General features: G+C 41.9%; 1 protein-coding gene across 10 annotated transcripts in view; it reads left to right on the top strand.

Annotated features, from left to right (window-relative positions):
* The first annotated feature begins 1,698 nt into the window (after positions 1–1,698).
* The window catches only part of NRG3 (neuregulin 3), a 1,125,306-nt gene continuing 1,107,362 nt past the window's right edge, over positions 1,699–19,642 (top strand). For 5 of the 10 annotated variants that reach the window (XM_055275508.2, XM_055275507.2, XM_055275504.2 and 2 more), the window contains exon 1: positions 1,699–2,665. In XM_055275508.2, the coding sequence (XP_055131483.1) occupies positions 1,843–2,665 (823 nt within the window). In that variant the 5' untranslated portion in view covers positions 1,699–1,842. The other 5 variants (XR_010120532.1, XM_055275509.2, XM_055275505.2 and 2 more) reach the window with 2 other exon arrangements.

Below are 19,642 nucleotides of genomic sequence, written 5' to 3'. Positions count from 1 at the left end.
AATAAAATGGATACCTTGAAAACTTCATCTTTGTGGAGACTATCACAGGACAACAGAATGCGGGCTCCATCATCCACGCCAATCAGACAGTGCTGGGGAAATGTATTAGAAAGCTGCCTTTCTCAACCTCATATTCTTAACACTTGTGAATAAAAACCCCTCCTCTTCTGTTTTCACTTTAGACCAGGAAATCTGGGGAGAGTTGGCAAGCAAGGTTTTGCACTATCGGCATATATTATGCTAACACTGGCTCTTTGCCCCTTGCCTCGGCGGGTACCACACAGCGCTGGGGAAGTGGGTACACAGTTGCTTCCCCAGCCAAGGGAAGAAAGCAGTAACGGAATGTGGGAGTCCGACCCCAAATCGTTTTATATTTACCTCTCACAAACGCTTGCCTTGTAACGTGTGTACCTGTGCGTACATTTACACGTAAAGACAATATTTTAAGGCAAGTTCACATAAATGGCTTGGAGATATCTGACAGGTCTGATTACACAAAGGTCTTCTGCTCCACCTGCACCTCTCAGGAACTCAGGCAAAGGTGGCCTTCCACCCAGCCGCACCACCATCCGGCAGGGGAGGGCACGGGCACCCGCCCACCCGCATCCGCCCCCGCCCCCTCGCCCAGCAGCATCAGTCTCTGACCCCACTGGATCCGTACAGGAGACAGGCTCACAATCGGTCGGGAGCTGCTTTTGCCCCCCCCCCCCACCTCAAACGGGGGTTTGCTTGGATCATTTATCTATCTTGTGTGCATTAAGAAACCAGCATTAGGTGCTGGTGGGAGGCGCTACTCTGCCCGAATCCCAGCCCGCCCCGGCGGTTCTGCACACACACACGCACCCGCCTGGCAGCCAGAGCCCGCCTGGAGACGCCCTCGGCCCGGGGTCTACGTCCCCCGGGATCCCCAACGCAGTCTCCCGCTTTCGTCCCCCACGCTCAACCCGGCAGGGCGCCGGGGCGTGATTTCCGATCCTCTGCCTGCTTGTTGAGTCCCTCGGAGGCGGGTCAGACCGCACCCGCCGCGGGCGCCCGGTGCGCCCCCAGCCCCTCGCTCGCGGCGGCGACAGCGGCGCGGTTCTCTGGAGTTTGACTCTCGGGCGGCGGCGGCAGCGGCGCGCAGCAGCGAACGGCTGGGGCGAGAGGAGCCGGGCCGCTAGCCCTCCGCGCTGCGCTGGGATTGGTCTCTCCGGAAGAGTGCTGGCCGAGGGTTGGCTGCGGGCCGGCTGAAGAACAGGTGCACCTCACCGCCTGGGCTCGCGGAGCAGCGGCCGAAGCTCGCGGCGGCCAGGCAGGCCCTCTGTGTCGGAATGCGGCTGGCGGGCACCCGGCACCCCGCGACCGGCCGGCGGGGCCACTGAAGGCGGCGCGAGGCCCAGGCGCGGCGAGAGCGGGCGCCCCAGGGAGCGGGCTGGGCGCGGTGCCCCGAGGATGCCGGCGCTGCTGGAGCGCACGCAGGCGGCGGGCGGCAGCAGCAGCAGCAGCGGGCGCGGGGCCCCGGCGCGCAGGAGGCCGCTTGGCGGGCTGCAGACGCGCCCCGCCGCTCTCTGACCGACCGGAGGCGCCGGGGGCCCGTCTCGCCCCTCTTCCGCGCTCCTCACCGCCCCCTCCCCGGCCCCGTCCCCTCCCCCGCTCCTCTCCTCCCCGCCCGCCGCCCGCCGCCCGCCTCTCGGGGGGAGGGGCGTGGGGGCAGGGAGCGGATTTGCATGCGGCCGCCGCGGCCGCTGCCTGCGCCCGAGCCCGCCGCCGCCGCCGCCGGAGCCCGCGCCCGCGCCCGGCCCGCGCGGCCCCATGCCTCTGGCGCGGCCCTCGGGGGGGCGAAGGTGAAGACCGGCTCCTAGGATGAGTGAAGGGGCGGCCGCTGCCTCGCCACCTGGTGCCGCTTCGGCAGCCGCCGCCTCGGCCGAGGAGGGCACCGCGGCGGCTGCGGCGGCGGCAGCGGCGGGCGGGGGCCCGGACGGCGGCGGCGAAGGGGCGGCCGAGCCCCCCCGGGAGTTACGCTGTAGCGACTGCATCGTGTGGAACCGGCAGCAGACGTGGCTGTGCGTGGTACCTCTGTTCATCGGCTTCATCGGCCTGGGGCTCAGCCTCATGCTTCTCAAATGGATCGTGGTGGGCTCCGTCAAGGAGTACGTGCCCACCGACCTAGTGGACTCCAAGGGAATGGGCCAGGACCCCTTCTTCCTCTCCAAGCCCAGCTCTTTCCCCAAGGCCATGGAGACCACCACCACGACCACTTCCACCACGTCCCCCGCCACCCCCTCCGCCGGGGGTGCCGCCTCCTCCAGGACGCCCAACCGGATTAGCACTCGCCTGACCACCATCACGCGGGCGCCCACTCGCTTCCCCGGGCACCGGGTGCCCATCCGGGCCAGCCCGCGCTCCACCACAGCACGGAACACTGCGGCCCCCCCGACGGTCCTATCCACCACGGCCCCGTTCTTCAGTAGCAGCACGCCGGGCTCCCGACCCCCGGTGCCAGGCACCCCAAGTACCCAGGCAATGCCCTCCTGGCCTACTGCGGCATACGCTACCTCCTCCTACCTTCACGATTCTACTCCCTCCTGGACCCTGTCTCCCTTTCAGGATGCTGCCTCCTCTTCTTCCTCTTCTTCCTCCTCCGCTACCACCACCACACCAGAAACTAGCACCAGCCCCAAATTTCGTAAGTAAACACTGTGTCTCAACTGTTATTTACTACTGAGTTTCTTTTCTGCCCTCCTGTCTTTTTCCCTCGCCGCCTGCCTTCTAGCAAGCCCCCTCCCCCATCCCAGGTTTGGGGCAGAGTGAGAGCTGATTAAAACTGGCCACCAGCGGGGAAGAAGGTGCCAGCCTGCTCTGGTTTTGGGGGGGTGGGGCGTGTAGGAGCGGGGGGGAGATTGTCAGGCTCCACTGGCCCCACTTTAGCGGGTCCCAAATGAGAACATATCTCCCAACTCCCTTCAAAGGGTTAACGCGATCCCTCCTCACTGCAGACCTGCTGGCGAGCTGCCAGATCCCGTTCCAGTAGAGGGCCGGGGAGGGAGAGAGGGCCTTCCCGAAGGCACTGAGCCCCTTCTCCGCCCGCCGGTAGGAAGGAAAGAAAGCAAAGCACATGAAAATTGACCGACGATAAACCACGAAAGGAAGTTATGTCCATGTGTGGGGTGACGAGTTGATGGAGATAATGGTAGAATGTAGCTGAGGACGCTTCCAGCAGCCCTGACCTGGGCAGGAACCAGAAAGGGTTAATTAGAAGCCATTGGGAGACTTGGGGAAAGGAGGCGATCCAAAAGCAAAGGGCTAAACTGACCTCCTAGCCTGCCCGTGGTCATTCCAAGGTGTAGACATTGATTCTGTGACCGCCGACAGTGAGTTAACTAGGAGGAAATATGAAGGGAGCCCTGCAGAGCTGCCACCTCTAGGGTCCTGACGAAGGAGGAGGTTTTTTCCAGCCCTGCCAAGCCTTTGCTTTTGTTCCGCTCCCAAAGGTGGGGTGTGAGCCTTATCTCCTCTACCTCTGTGCCAGAAAAATATAGGCGAGTTGAGAGTTTTCTGCACTCAAGTGTGAGAACATCCAACCGTTTGGAAACATGTCACTGTTAGAATGTAGCATCTTCAACCTGGGCTCAGTATGGGCCAGTATACCCAAAGCATGATAGCTTTCTGTTTATTGTATAGAAAGTGCGTAATTTTCTCAACATTTTTATAGATGTTGTAGGTGACTAATTGACCTCCCACCCCCACCCCCTGCCTTGTTCTTATTCAAAGGAGTCTCAGGTGTCTTTTAAGCTGATCTGATCAGGATATGGGAACAGTTTGTGCAACCTGTGAAGGTTATTTAGGACAAACCCCAGCCTGCTAATTCAAGTTCTGTGCAAGGCTATTTTGCAAAAAACTGTCTGGTTATGCTGTCTTTATATTGTATTTGTGTTTTGAGCCATAGCATCTGAGAGAAAGGAAGAGTGTTCATCATTAACTCTTCAGTGATGGTGGGAATACTGGGTTTGCTTTCAGTCATCTGCTGATTTTTCATTTCCCTGCCCTATCATCTTACCCTGGGTGTTACTTAACCCTTGAAACTTTTTCTTTTTAAAGAATTTAGTGTACTTGTAAGTAAGGTCCAGGAGAGGGAAAGGGGGAAAAAAAAGCAAACCTACTTTGCTTTGGAAAAAACAGTCTAGAAGATAAATTGGGAGACAGGAAGGAGGGAGGGAAGGAATCTGCCACAAACCAGAATGGCAGTAGAGCCAGTAACTTGCTGCTTCTCTCTCCTTTGGCTGAAGCAGTCATTTTTGAGAGCACATTTTCTCAGGAGGTGTTTAGAGCCTCCACTCAACAAATCTAGCTTGCGTTTTGTAGAAGGATAAAGGATTCATGAGTGTATGTGTGAGCATATTCAATGGATTGAAAATGAGTCTACCCTGAAGACCCCAGATTTTTGATCTGCTCTTTTGATGCAGTTGATAGAATAATGGAGTGTGGTATACCTCCAACCCTTGTATGCGTTGGGAGAGGAGGGGGACTACACATGGTAGGGGTATTTCATGTTCTTTCTCAATTGATTTCCTTGTGTACCATTCCGGAGGTCTTTAAAGAAAAGCCCAAGGTAATTATTTCTACCCCTCTGTGCTCTCTTCCTACATTCTGTGGGCAGGAATGGCAGCCTGTTTAATAAGTAATGATTATTGATAGGGCCCTCAGCCCCAAGGAAAAGAGGGGAAAAATCTGTAAATGGTGTCAATGTTCACATAGATATATAAGCAGTATTGTTGTATTTGTATCTTAGGTTCAGCTCTTTCTCTTTTTTAAATCTTTACAAGAAGTTGAATTAAGGTGTGTAATACAAGTATGCAAAATCCAGCTGAAATTGACCTGGTTTGCATCTATAAACATGGGAAATTTTAAGGAAAAGTGAATTATGTAGTTTTCATAAAACATGTTTAAATAGGCAAGTTGTATGGTGACTTGAAGAAAGAGGATAGTTTAGTTATTTTTTTTATCCAAGATTGCAGGATTATTAACAAAAGGAAATTAAGATTTCATTTGAGAGATTATCAGCAATGCTACTGTAGGATGAAAAAAGCCTGAATCACTGGCATTCATATTTTTTTTACTTGTCTTGATTATGCCCGTAAAGTTCCCAGGAGAGAAATTTTCTTTTCCCCAGCTCCTACCTCCATACTTTAGTGGGTCTTTTCCGTCCTTTCTGTTTTTTTTTTTTTTTTTTTTTTTTTTTTAAATGAAAGTAATGGATTCTGTTGTAGTACTTGGAAAATGGTTAAGGATGATGCTTTGGTTTTTTTACTAACCCGCAAATTCTTTAATGGCCAGGATCTTTGCTCTTGCATTGGATACCTGAAGGCTTATGGAATGAATGTCTTTGTGTTCATCTTAGATCAATCAGAAGGATCCTGTCTGTAAACGACAGCATAGCTCTTTGGAGTGGAAGAGGCTGGTTCACTGACAATGAACATGCTTGCTAATGGATAATAGGATTTTTTTCAAGCAAAAGCTATTTTTGCTATGGGGAAGGCCCAGTTAGAGAACTGTTTCTAATTTTCTGTAGGATTAAAGACAAAGAAGGATTGAACTTTAAAGGCAGGAGGAGAAAGGAGGGTTTGCAAGTTGATTCTTCTCTTCCCATCCTCCACCGTTTAGGCCGTGAGCTGGACCAAAACTTTCTTCAGCGTTCCTGGGATTCTTGGGTTTCCAGTTGCCTAGTGCTTGCTTGCACTTCAGACTCTAAAAACGAATGTCTTAAACATATCGCCGGGGAGATTATTTCACCAGAAACATCTTTGAAGCATTTTGTATTTGAAGGTATAGGTTAATTTACAAGTTTTTCAAGCCAAAGGGAGGAGGTCACTACAGAGAACAGTGATTTTGACCAATGTACAATCAGCCTTTCCCTTTACAGCTCCTTCAATTTCGTTTTCAGATTTGAAGTATAGTTGTACAGTGTTGCCAATGCAAATGTGGATTGTTTTAGAGACATGGAATTCTTTTACTAAGCTGAAAATACTGTTTAACAGGTGGTAGCCCGGAGTCATTGGCTAAATTCAAATACTAAAGACAAAGAGCCTCTTTTAATAGGTGTTTCTTTGGGTTAGATTTGGAAGGTATATGGTTAATTATAATGAACATCACAAATATCAAATAGTGTATTTAAGAAGAAATAAATGTAGAATGTACATTTGATGTTTAAGCAACTAACTAAAATTACGGAGGTAATTTTAATTTAATCATGTCTATTTATATAAAACTTTACCTAGTCATACCTACTGTAATTTTTAAGAGAGGCATTGATAAAATCGACTATTTTCGTATTTATTCTTTTCAACATCTTCATTCCTGAAATAAGAGTACACTTGTTTGCTTTATAAGCAGCCTCAGATATAATTTGTTTAAATAAAGTTACTCCTGTACGTTGTATTCTGTCTACATGGGTCGAGGCCTTCAGAGGCATCCAACATAGAAGCTACTGACCCCAATCATGCGTGGTAGCCAAAGTGAGAGGATTCAGAGCTCAGGATCAATATTTCCTATGAAATCCAATTGAGAGCTTTTTTTTTATGAGCACATGCTGCAACCTGAGTATGTTTTGATTTCCTTTGGCCTTAATTCAGGATTATGAGACTTTTCTGCTTTAATCAATTATGTTGTACAATTTTACTGTTACACACTTATGTTGCACTTCATGGTCCTAATTAAAAAAAGAGGGCAGGGGTGGGTGTGTTGGCAAGGATATTTTTAGGGCCCTTTTTAGTTTGGACTCGTTGGTCTCTGTGCATTAAGACAATGCGGTTTAAGCATTCCTCCCCAGTTCTTCAGACTGAGGTGAGGGATAGGAGGTGTTGTTAATTGAGAGTCCCTTCTGCAGGTTTCATTTGTGAATCCAGCTACCTTTATATTTGTGCTATTTTCAAAACCTGACCAAAAAAAAAAAAAAAACAAACAACTGGTTTCTGGCAATTTCTTGCTGTTACTGAAGCTTTTCTAAATTCAGGTTGGGCAACAACAGGAATGTTGGTGCCATTTGGAATCAGTGCCATCCTGGGAGATCCAGGACGTAGAGGAATACCATCTCTCCTCTCTCTGGAGCTACTTTCTCAGCCCTTCCTCCCCTTTGTACACAATGAGAAGAAAGCTTATTTTCAACTTGCTTTTGTAGAAATTCTTTCCTCATAACCTCTCATCTCCAATGCCAAACATATCTCAATATTCTATCTGGGATGTCAAAAATGGAACATGAAAGTTGGCCCCGAAATATATAAGAGCAAGGGAATAGTCATAAATCTAAGTCTGTAAAATGCATTTGAATTGCTTCTGAATAGAACTGAAATTCATTTTTCTTTCTTTCTAGATGTTTTTATCTTTAGACTCGTGTGTTGGGTAAGGACAGAGCTGGTACTGCGTTGACAAATACATTTTGAGATCCTAGAAATTTTACTTATCCACCCAAGAAAGTGTTCCCTCCAGAACCATATACATAGTGAAGTGAGCAATGGACTCTTTGAAACTTTGCAATATCACTATCAAAACTTACCTAAATAAATGTTTCCTATTCATGCAATTATAAATAAAATAATTAGACACATGTTTAGTTTGGTTTTCCAGTTCACTCTTCCCCTAAGACTTCCTGTACACCCACCTTCCAGTATTTTATAGTTGAATCATGGCTCTGACTGAAGGCTTCTTTCAGGCTTTTATGTTTTTTTTTTTTTTTTTGCCCTTTTTTTCTTAGCCTAGAGTACAAGGAGTCAATACTCATTAAATGAAATTTCTTAGATATGCTTAACATGTTGCTTCAAGTTGTTTTAAAAGTTAATCCTTTTGGTAAGTTAGACTGCTTAAGTTGATGTAGAAAGTTAAAGAAAAAAATACTCATTTAGGGAATTGAGTTACTCAACTGTCTTGGTGATTTAAAACAATAATTAAGGATTCCAAAAACTTGGTGGAAGCTAATGGTCATTTCTTTTCCCCCATAGATTGGTATACAAATCATATTAATTTTGATAGCGTTTTTATCTGATTCCACAACACAGCTGAGCAACTGAGCATAAGCTATCATATACGTTCATATAATTATATTTTCATAATATATGTCACATGTTTCAAATGTTTACTAAGTATCTATCTGGGGGCATTGCAATGCTGTTAAGTAATTGGTTGATTCCAAAAGTTTGTAAAAGTAATGGTTCATAAAGCAGACAATTAAAATAAAACTTTTAATCACTACAACATTCAGCCTCCCATGTGTTGATGTTAGGGTGAAGGCTTTTTCTAAGTATGTGTCTACTGGTTTAAGCTTAGCATCTTTGCTTTCTTTTTTTTTTTAATTAGCCACACCTGTAATTACCAGCTTTTTTTTTCTTTAAAGACGCTAGTGGGCCGGGCGCGGTGGCTCACGCCTGTAATCCCAGCACTTTGGGAGGCCGACGCGGGCGGATCACCAGGTCAGGAGATCGAGACCATCCTGGCTAACACGGTGAAACCCCGTCTCTACTAAAAATACAAAAAATTAGCCGGGCGAGGTGGCAGGCGCCTGTAGTCCCAGCTACGCGGAAGGCTGAGGCAGGAGAATGGCGTGAACCCCGGGGGGCGGAGCCTGCAGTGAGCCGAGATCGCGCCACTGCACTCCAGCCTGGGTGAAAGAGCGAGACTCCGTCTCAAAAAAAAAAAAAAAAAAAAAAAGACACTAGTGAAGGAATCCGTATGCAGATTCTTTATAAATACAATAATAAACCCTTGCCCTGGGAATCTCTTGCAGTTTTCTAGTCTATATGATTCAGTTTCTTTTTTTATGCTTTAAAAAACAACTTACCTTTTGGAGTTTCTTCAAAGCATTCAACTACATTTTAATAGAAACCACAATTATCTTTCATTTCCATAATCATATATCACTGGTTTACATAATATTTAAGTAAATTACATAATTAGCATAAGAACAACTGACATAAACAAATCTATTATCCCAACTGAGTACTGTTAAGTGCACAACTCAGCTGGCAGTTGCAGCGGAGTGTAGGTTTCCTTGAGCTTGGCCTGGTGGCTGTGTCCCTTTCACTGTGCAGTGGGCCCCATTGGTGTGTTCCTGCCAGGCAGTGTGGTGACAGCCAGTTGGCTAAAAGGAGTTAGATTAAGGAAGTGATTCCTTTAGGAGGTAACAGTATTAGAAATGAGAGTCAGTCATAACCATATTTTTTAGGAACTCTCATGGAAGGGTAACAAATTGTGTGTGTGTGTATGATACACATATATATTTATAAACAACATTTGTTTGTATATTTCTATATAAAACCTCTAGTCGTGAGTTCTATAATAGCTGTGCAACCTTTAGGAACTGATACAATCTCTCTGAAGTTTAACTTCCTCTCCTGGTATAATGAGGTTGATGACAATAACCTGACTTGTATGCCAATCCCAAAAGAGTTTATAAGCTGAAAAACAGTCACTGTTTTTATGTCAAGTGAAATGGGAAGTAGATAGACTGGTTATTTTCATCCAAGAGCACATCAGACTATTGAATTCGGTTGAAATATTGGAGCTGGTTTGTTACCTAGCTTGAGGGATCTTTCATCACAATGAAAGATTATTGTTCTTATATGCCCTTGGGTTTTTCCTATATTCCTCTCTGATATCCTGGCACACACAATAAAATATAGTGTGGAATCCTACCTCAAATCACCTTGGAAGTTGAACCACAAACTGGAGGTCATCATTTGTCATTCTTTGCTTCGTAGGTGTTTTTTAAAGCCTATTTCCATCTTATGTTTATCAAAAAGAGGAGCTGAAATTTGGGAGAAAATGAGTGAGATTGCTGAATGATCTGGAAATCTGAAATCTGAAAATTCTTGATAAAGCAAAATATGTCCAAGGTGCCCTTTTGTGCCATCCCTACACTAATTGTCATTGGGTCTTTAGATTTTACCGAGAATTTATGTGAAAATAGGCATGCCTGCACTGCATTCCCTTGGCCACTTAGCAGTTACTGTGAATTAGGTTCTCAAGAATTAATAGGTTGATTGTATCCATCAAGGAGCTCTTTTAAAGATACTGTTTGTATTTGTACTTTGGGGAACTTTAATATTAGCATTTTGGAAATATATTTCTTCAAATCTGTGTTTGTTGGAAATCTCATCCTGAATTATATCTTAAAGTATTACTTTTTGTTGTTATAAGCTTTTATTTCTCAAGACAGGTTGGTGATTGTACATAAATCATAGATTGCCATTCCTGGGCCTAGAAAGGGATTAGTAAGAAACAAACCTACAAACTAAATTCAGAATTAAGTTTAATAATGGAAGTTTAGCAGCTTCCAGTGCTAAGATTTTGTCTTTGAGGTCTTTTCCTGAAAGTGATAGTGTGTATCATGGATGCAATATAGGCCATACAAACATTCTTTTAAAGAAAAGGTCAGCTGAATCCATGCAACATATTAGCATTAATATGTTACAGCCAGGGTTATGGGAATCGAATTTTTATGCTAAACGTTTGATAAGAATTCTTAAATATATCAGCCTTCCTCCTCAGATACCTTCCTATGACTACATGCAACCTCTGGCATGATTTCCTGTGAATTGCCAGGGAGCTAGAAATCCACTAAAAGAGAAAGCCACACCCTCATCATCATCATCAGATTTTCTTCATTTCTGTAGCTTGAATTTTACTTTTAGTAATGTAGAAGGATTAGTCACAGATAATCAGTCTTGGAAGCGGCTTAAGAATTTAAGTAATAATAAAAACGACAGCTACCATATGTGGAGGGTTATCGTATGCCTGGGCATGTAGCACTGTACATTCTTCGTGTTATTTATTTTTGAAATAAGGATTGAAAAACAATCATATCAAGGCCTGCAGCCTAGGTTTGATTATCTCACTGATAGAGTTAATCAAGCTGGGCTTAGGATATATAATTTGCCTAGGACTTGCAGAAACTGGATAATCAAGGAGACTGGAGGAGTGTTTTACAGGTAATCTCTCCGCACCTCAGTCTTACTTACCTAATTCACTGTTATAATGTCACTATATCCATTTGTACATTGCTTCCGTCAAGCACTTTACACATAGATAGTGGCATTTTCCACTGTAAACTCCATAAGTAGCTCACCTGCACTGTACCTGTTCTTTGCTCTGATACGAAAGAATCTAACTAGAGAAATTGCCTGGGTTTTCTGTCTAAGGAGAAATTCAGATGTTTCAGTAAAAGATAAAGAATATGTTGTTCTGAATGTTGTCTTCTTGTTTATTTTTTGTTTTGTTGATATATAATTGATATGCAATGGGCTCTCCATATCTTTGGGTTCTGCATCTGTGGATTTAACCAACCAGGGATCAAAAATATATTTAAAAATAAAAACAACAACACAACAATTAAAAATACAAATAAGAAACAAGCATAGTATAACAACTATTTACATAGCATTTACACTGCTTGTAAGTACTCCAGTGATGACTGAAACTGTATGAGAGGCTATCCTTAGATTATATGCAAATACTAGGCCATTTTATGTAAAAGACATGGGCATCCTAGGATTTTGATATCCTAGAGGAGAGGAATCCTGGAACTATTCCCCCTGGAATACCGAAGGATGACTGTACAAAAAATTGTACATATTTAATGTGTACATATCGATGAGTTTGGACATATGCATATACCTATTAATGCCACCACCACAGTCAAGGTACTAAACATATCCATCACCTCCAAAAATTTCCTTGTGTTCTCTTGTGGTTTTAATTTTGTTTAGGTAGAACATTTAACATGAAATCTATCTTCTTTTTTAAGTATGCAGTATTGTATTGTTAACTAAGTACTATGTTGTACAACGGATCTCTAGAACTTATTCCTCTTGCATAACTAAATCTTTGTACCCATTGAGCAACAGTTCCCTACCTCTAAACTTCTGTTCCTTGATCTTTTCAACTCTCTATTTTCTCTTATGGCTGCTTGTAGGCGATTCAATATAACAATGATAGAAAACAGTTACAGACTTTATTCCTCTGCTTCCTAAAATCCAGTCAAAATTGTCTTCTCTGCCCATTCCAAACTTACTTTTGGTTACAATAGTGACTGCAGTGTATGCTGAGACTGATCAATGGAAAAGTGTCAGGGAACATTTGGAATGATAGCCTTTTAGTTCTGTAGACACTAAAGTACTGACTCTACCAAGTCAATAATGGGAGTTGGAGCTATGCAATGCCTGCCACAGAACATCTGAATTCCATCTTGGAGCCACACTGCAAGGTACCCATCACTGATTATCTACCAGTTCTAAGAAGGGGAACATTGGCGAGACCTTGATATTCTGCCAGGGGTACTACAAACTAGACCCAATCATTGCTTACTTGCTTGACATTTTTGTTTGCCAAGTGTTCTTTTAGCTAGAAGAAAAAAAATTATCTTGTGGTTAAAGTAAAAGGTAGTTGAGATCGTTACTTTTACAAACTTATAAAAAGAAAATGGAAATAGATCAAGTTCTAAGATCACGTGACACTCATTTGAATAGCCATGCTGAAGGATAGGAATACTGTAGTGTCAGAAAGATTGTATTGTCAACATCCTGTAAGACTATAAGTGAATCCCATAAACTAACAATGACAGTTTTACTCATTGTTAGTCTATGAGGGGGGCCACTGGGATTGTTTGCCCAAATTTATTGTTAGACCAAAGCTTTTTTCAGCATGGTGGAAAAATCTAGAGACTACAGAATTTTTTTAAAAATGGGCTGTAGAAATGTTTATATTAAATGATAGCTTGACTGAATTCTATTTCATTGACTTTTCAGTATGATACTCTCTGTTTCTGTATTAAAAAACTAACACATTTTGAGTGTGGGGGAGGTAGAGCATCAGGATAAATAGCTAATGCACGCGGGGCTTAATACCTAGGTGATGGGTTGATAGGTGCAGCAAACCACCATTGCACACGTTTACCTATGTAACAAATCGTACATCCTGCACATATATCCCAGAACTTAAATTAAAAAACAAAAACAAAAACAACTGACAAATGCCCACTTCATGCCGAGCAGGTACAGTTGGTAGCACTTCTGTCTTAACCAAATGAAAGCTGCCTTGGTTAACAGATATTAGTTATATTAGCTCCCAAACCTGTTTATTCTGATTGTTTTTGTTACTGTAATTGGGTAATGCATTTAAGTATTCTATAAATCTGTGAATTGTGGTTTCTATTAAAACGAAGTTCATTACATTGGATATAATCCATAAACAGAAGTCACTTTAAAAAAAGTGCTTCTTCTAGTTGACAAAGTTGTGAGATGTTTAACGAGAATATACTTATATATCCATAAGAAATTTGCACTTGTATTGTTTCACATGTTAAGTTTTTATTCCACAATAAACTAAACTGGAAAAATCACATTATACATTATGGGTATGGTTTTTCATAAGAAGGACAACAGATGTTTACTCAGAGAAAAGCCTTGAGCTCTATAACCAAATATTTGGCAAGTGAATGTGCATTTGTATGTTTTAAGTTAAAATAAAATAAGTAAAATAAATTTTGTTTACCCATGTGATAGATATTACAAAGCTATTAAATTTTGTTGTACTAATTTTAAAGCTTTTGGGAAATGTTTAGTATATAATTTTTATCTAAAACTTTGGGTAGAAAATTATATAAGATGTCCATGATATTAAGCTTTATTGGTCACTAGATTTAATATATAGTAACTGTATTCAAAGGAAGTATACCAAATTGTTCATGGTAGTTCTTTGTGGATTTTGGAATAGGGATGCTGTTTAATTTATTGTACTTTTTTGTATTTTCTAAGTTTTAGTTATTGTTCATGAATTATCTTTTTCCTAATTAGAAGTTGTTATACTTTTGAAAAAAGTAAAGAGTATACTCCATGAATTAGTTCAATTATTGGTCTTGGTTCTGTGAAGATTGTTTTTTCTTTATGTCTAAAGAGTTTGTTTCTTAATTGGTGGTGTCAGCATTAAAGTGTTGATGGAGTTGGGTTCCTGCTGTGAAATGCAGATGTGTAGAAGTGCAAATGCATTTCCATTTGCTCATGGGAAATAATGCCTTATTGAAGGCAGAGTTTCTTACTCTGGGCCTTTGATGATTAGCCTTGACTTTATAAGGGTATAGAAGATGGGAGTTTAATGAGATACTTAATGGCTCTTCCAGTCTGCAGATGTTAGACAGTCTTAGTAGTATTGCTATAGAAGGATATAGCCAATAGAAATCAATAAGTTATATATACATATTAATCAACTATCTGATCTATTTCAAGGATCAAATGAAAAGAGAACACAAAGGCTAATTGATAGTGCTGAGTACTAGAAAGGAGATGTTTGGTCAAACATGAATGGGTGGGATAACCAGTTCAAAGGTTTACTGGATGCTATAAGCCTCTCCCAAAATCATAAGATATTTATTCTTATATTAATTTTCAGTGGTTGGAACATAGACAGACTCCAGAGTCCACTGGAGAGTGGTGATTTGTAGGGCACATGACCCATAAGTTTCGTGATGAGTTGTGCTGAAAGTCCTTCAAATAGCTCACAAATGCAATGGTGGTCAAAAACAGCCAGAACAAATATATGATTCTATTTATATACTGTGTAACGATTAGAAGTCAAGATAGTGATTATCTTTGGGGAGGAGGGGCAGGTAGTGAATGGAAGGGGACCCAGGTGTAGGTTTCCTGTATTGATAATATTGTGATGCTTGATATGGGTGCTGGTTACATGAGTGAGTTCACTTCATCAAAATTTAGTAACTTCTATACTTTTGATTTGTGCACTTTTTGTATACATCAATACTAATTTGAAAAAATAAGAGAAAACTTTAGGAACATTCCTTTGGCCTTTACCACTTCATGCTACCAGGGTGGTGGCCTGAGTTTATAGATTTTTCCATGTACAGAGACTGGATGGTAGCTCTGAATGTTTGTTGTTGGTGTCTCACAGTCCAGCAGATGCAAAGAGGGTCTTCCTGGCTTCAGCATTTTCCTTTGTTCTCAGGATCCCCTCTTAGTAAGACTCCATGCAAACACCCACATTCCCTTTCGACTTAAGCCTTTCTGAGTGGACACCTTGTATTTTATATTCAATAAAACCCTATTTCACTCATATCAGGAGTGTTCCTGATACAACAAGTTGCCACAGTTTTCACACATCTTAACACATGTAAAACCCCACTTGTATCCTGAGAATGGCATTATTACAGTTCTGCAAACATTACAGTGTGATATACACAAGAAAGATAATTCATCATCTGCATCTGTGGTGTTTGTGGAGAAGATCAGAAGATATGTACCAAAGAATCATTAAGTGCTGAATGTGTGATTCCAAATGAAAAGCATATGAGGCCATTTCAGAAAGTACTGCTTAGAGGGAGAAAGGTAGTTTCAAGGGAGAATTTCCTTAGGCAGAGTAATAGAGAAGGGAGGCCCAGGGAGGGAAAGGTCATTAATAAAGGTAGAAGTTTGCATGCACCCACCTATATGGAAGCCAGTGTGGGTTCTGACCTGGTAGACAGACAGCCTCACCTTTTCCTTGGAGCAGCGCCTGATTAAGGAGGGAGGGTTTTGGAGGCCACAGCTTGATTCTATGTTAAGCCACAGTCAGAATGGGTTGCAAGGAAGTGATACAATATCTGTGGTATTTTCAGAAGGTGCGAGGTTTCCAGGATGACTTGGAGAGAGGGATGAGCAGCGAATTTTAAAGATTCTCTAAGGCTAACTTGTTCCAAATCATTTAAAGATATTGTCTCTGATTTGTGCTGGATATATTTAAGTATTGACTTCATTCCAATGCCTCTTCAAAGCGCTGCAAGAAGCAATAGAATTGGCATGTTTTAAGGATGTTTAGTTTATCCATAGTCACATCAACAAAGCCCTAGATTTAACCCAAAATAACAGCTTTCGAATACCTAAAAATTTGCAAGTAGAGATACAAGAAGAATAACAAGAAGGAACTCTTGATTTCACTGCCTCACCTAAATTAACCTGTGACTGTCTTTAGGTTTTTCAGAGGCAAAAACTCCTTTTTGAATTGATTCCCACATCACCCTTCTGGTTCCATCTGAGGTCTTCTTTGCAGAAGCCACTCAGCACCTTTTGGAATCGAATGCTGACGTCGCATCAGATTCAAAAGGAATGCTGCTGTTGATTCCTTTCTGCACTCATCACGTGGTGAGGAATATGCTGGGAGTCTGTAATAAGATGAGGCTCTTGCACGGCCTGCCAGAGAGTGCCTGTCATGGACTGGAGAACTGCATCCATTCATTTACATATCGGCAGCTAAAATTAGTGGAGTCACCCACGTTTTTCACCCTAAAGAAGAACCTTCAGATAAAAATCCAATTCATCACTCTTGCCTGCTCAGGCTTACTTGGTTGCTCCTTGTTACCAGACAGAGGGGCTATAGCACTGTGTAAGAGCAAGTGTTAAATTAGTATTAATAGCCAATGGTATCTCTCTTCTATTTTCCACTGATGAGATAATTTTCACTGATGTCAACAGTTATAATACATCAGCTGACATATACAAGTGTTATTTGCTTGGAATATTTTTAGTTTATCTATTTTATTGACTTAGATAAAGATATATTTTTTAAAGTTATTTGTTCAGGTCTTTTTGTATTTGATCAGAAGAGATTTTTGAAAGGAAGGCGAAGCTGTAGATCAGGGTTTTAACAAAATGAGCATCAAATCCAAATCTGTGTTTCTCCTTCATCACTGAGTTTTGTAAGCTTCTAAATGACCTTTTGTGGTACCACACTGGTGCTCATCTTGCATTGTGAGCGGCTCTGAGTAATTTATGATAAATAATGAAATGCTGTTTCCTCCAATACACTGCAAATGGCTGAGTCTTGTAAAAGTCTAAGGAGCTCTGTTACTTCTAAATGACTAGATAACACAAAAATGTTAACCCTAAAGAGAAAAGGTCAAGTAGACCATGCGCTTGTGAGCCACAGTCCTTCTGCCTGGTGCCTTCTGACAGGCTTTCTGCATCTGAACTCTGCAGGGACTGGCACCTGAAAAATTACTTTCTAGAATGGCAAGGAAGGGTTTAAGCCTTTCAGCTAGTTGAATTGGCTAGAAGCAATACTGGTTTGTTTGGAGTGGGGGAAGGGAGAAACTTGCAGAATCCGCTTAACATTTGAAACCTTAAATTAGTTTTTTAAAAACATCTGTTACCAGTGGTAAGAATTTTGTGATGCTAGGAAACAACAATTTAAGTATTTTATTTGAGCACTGATATAAAAAGAAATATTAAAAAGCAAGCAGAGTAATGTTAATCTGTAGGAAACTATAGAAAGCTGACATCTTTTCAAAATTAACCTTTGTCATGATGTTTGCACTCTCTTGCTCATATCCACATATACAAAAATAAATACATAGTGAACATATTCAGTCTACAACTCTCAGCTCCCTGGTATTCCACAGTGAATTCCTACCATTGGAAAATACTGTTCACAGTAAATATGTGTGTTCTCATCCTGATTGCTATAAAATAACTGCATATCTAAGTGTTAGGGTTTGAAGACTTTAATTGCTAGCTACAGAGTGTCTTTATGTATTGCACTTCCATTTTGAAAATTGAATTAAATTGCCGGTCAGTGAACTCTTTATAATGACAGGAGAGTCTCTATGCAAGCAAGCCATTGAGAAGAGTGATCTTTGGCCAGTGATACTTTTAAACTCAGACACTTTGCTGAAGTTTGCCACTGAATTTTCTCACATTTCCCCAGACGTTATATTGCCAAATGAAATCATCTGTTCCCCCTAGTAGAACTGCTTCCTTTCCTCCAGATATCAGCTACAAGGTATGAAATGAATTGCATAAAAATAAATCACACATGCTGCATTTTGGGAAGAGTACTCTAGCTGTTCCATTAATTTCTTTTCACTGCTGAGTTGGGAAGTCCACTTTAATCTGCAATTATCAGTAACATGCAATTGGGTGAACCTCTTGACCTTTCCAAGATAGAGATGCTTTAGTGCCAGGAAAGTTGAGCTCTTTGAACATTTGAGAATATTTTTGCCTTTGATGAAAAAGGTTTGTTGTCATGTGCCATGGGAGAAAGAGATTGAAAGGAGGAAAGTTATTCCCAAAGGCCTGTTTGATGATTGGACTATACGGCTCTATTCCTGACCATGTACTCTCTGTAAGGTTTGGCATGGACAGCAATGTGCTGTTGGCAATATGGTGCACTTTAAGGTATTTAAGCATGGACTCAAGAGTTTGTAGATTATCCAGGCTTATTACCTCATCTCCATATGCCTAGTCTACCACTTCCACTTAGATGCTCTGCCATGTTGCAAACTGTGAACAGAAGACCCTGATGAACACAAGGAAGATGAGGGAGGTGATCTCCATGGAGAGTGTGGAGAGGCTGGAGGGTCTTGTCTTAGGGAAGTTTATCATTACTTTGCACAATCTTGGTATTTGTGACATTTGCTTTCTTCTTTGCTTCTGGGGAAAGTTGGAAATAAGATAATTGGGACAGTGGTTTTGAAAGGGGGAAAAGTAATTAAACACAGTGGGATGCCCCTACCTGGTTTGGGAATGCAGCTCTGCTCCTCAATTGTTTGAGACCCCAGGGTAAACTACTTGATCTCTAGAATTTCAGGCTCTTCTGTAAATGAGGCTGTTGGACAAGATGTGGCAAAGATTCCAGGAGGCCAAGGTTTTAAATTTGAGATTAGAATCTTAGTGGAATTTTTTGAATTATGGTTTCTCTGGCTCGCTCTCTCCCTACCTGCCTTCCTCTGTCTTGCCCTGTCCACACACATAAACACACACAGATGAAGGTTTTGTTTTTGTTTGGTTAGTGTATTTTCTGTTGGACACTTGTCAGTTTGGCATTTAATAATATCCATGTTTCAATGTGATACATAGGTGGGACTTGGTTAAGTCCTAAAGTCAGATGAACTTTGCTTGTTTACAACTTTAAAAAAGAATTCCGTCCCCTTCTTCTGGGAGATGTAGAGCTTGGTAGCCAGTTATAGGTGTGTTATTGCAAAGTGTGTGTGTCTCTTTGTGTGTGTATGTTTGTGTATTATACACACACTTTATGTAAACATATACATATATGTGGGTGTATATATATATATACACCCATATATATATATATGCACATATTCCAAAAATAAGGGTATGAGGAGACCTGGAGGAATTGCGGGCACACACAAAATATTTTATTTGAAAGTATAAATAAATTCATCCAGTTCTAGATATGATATCTCACTCCCTTAAGTAAATGGAACTCTTACTTGCTGAATTTTACAAAGAGTGTTACAAGAAGAACAGAGGACTAAAAAATGGTATTCCTAGGGCCCTATTATAAATATACCTCAATGAAAGGCAATATTTCCTGTTATGTTGGTTGGCAAGGGGATTTTGATATCAGAATATGGCTCCATCTTTCACATTAGAACATAGCTGTACGTGGAGATAGAGAGTAGATGAATGGTTACCAGAGACTGAGAAGGGTAGTGAGGGGTTACAGGAGAGGTAGGGATGGTTGATGGGTACACAAACATAGAAAGAACGAGTAAGAGCTGGTATTTACTAGCATAACAGGGTGACTGTAGTCCAAAATAAGTTAATCGTACATTTAAAAATAACTAAAAGAATATAATTGGATTGTTGGTAAAGGATAAATGCTTGAGGTGATG

The sequence above is a fragment of the Symphalangus syndactylus genome, chromosome 4 (genome assembly GCF_028878055.3).
Source record: "Symphalangus syndactylus isolate Jambi chromosome 4, NHGRI_mSymSyn1-v2.1_pri, whole genome shotgun sequence".
Lineage (NCBI taxonomy): Eukaryota > Metazoa > Chordata > Mammalia > Primates > Hylobatidae > Symphalangus > Symphalangus syndactylus.
Note: the sequence above shows the minus strand (reverse complement) of the source record. Positions and strands in the feature narration are given on the sequence as shown.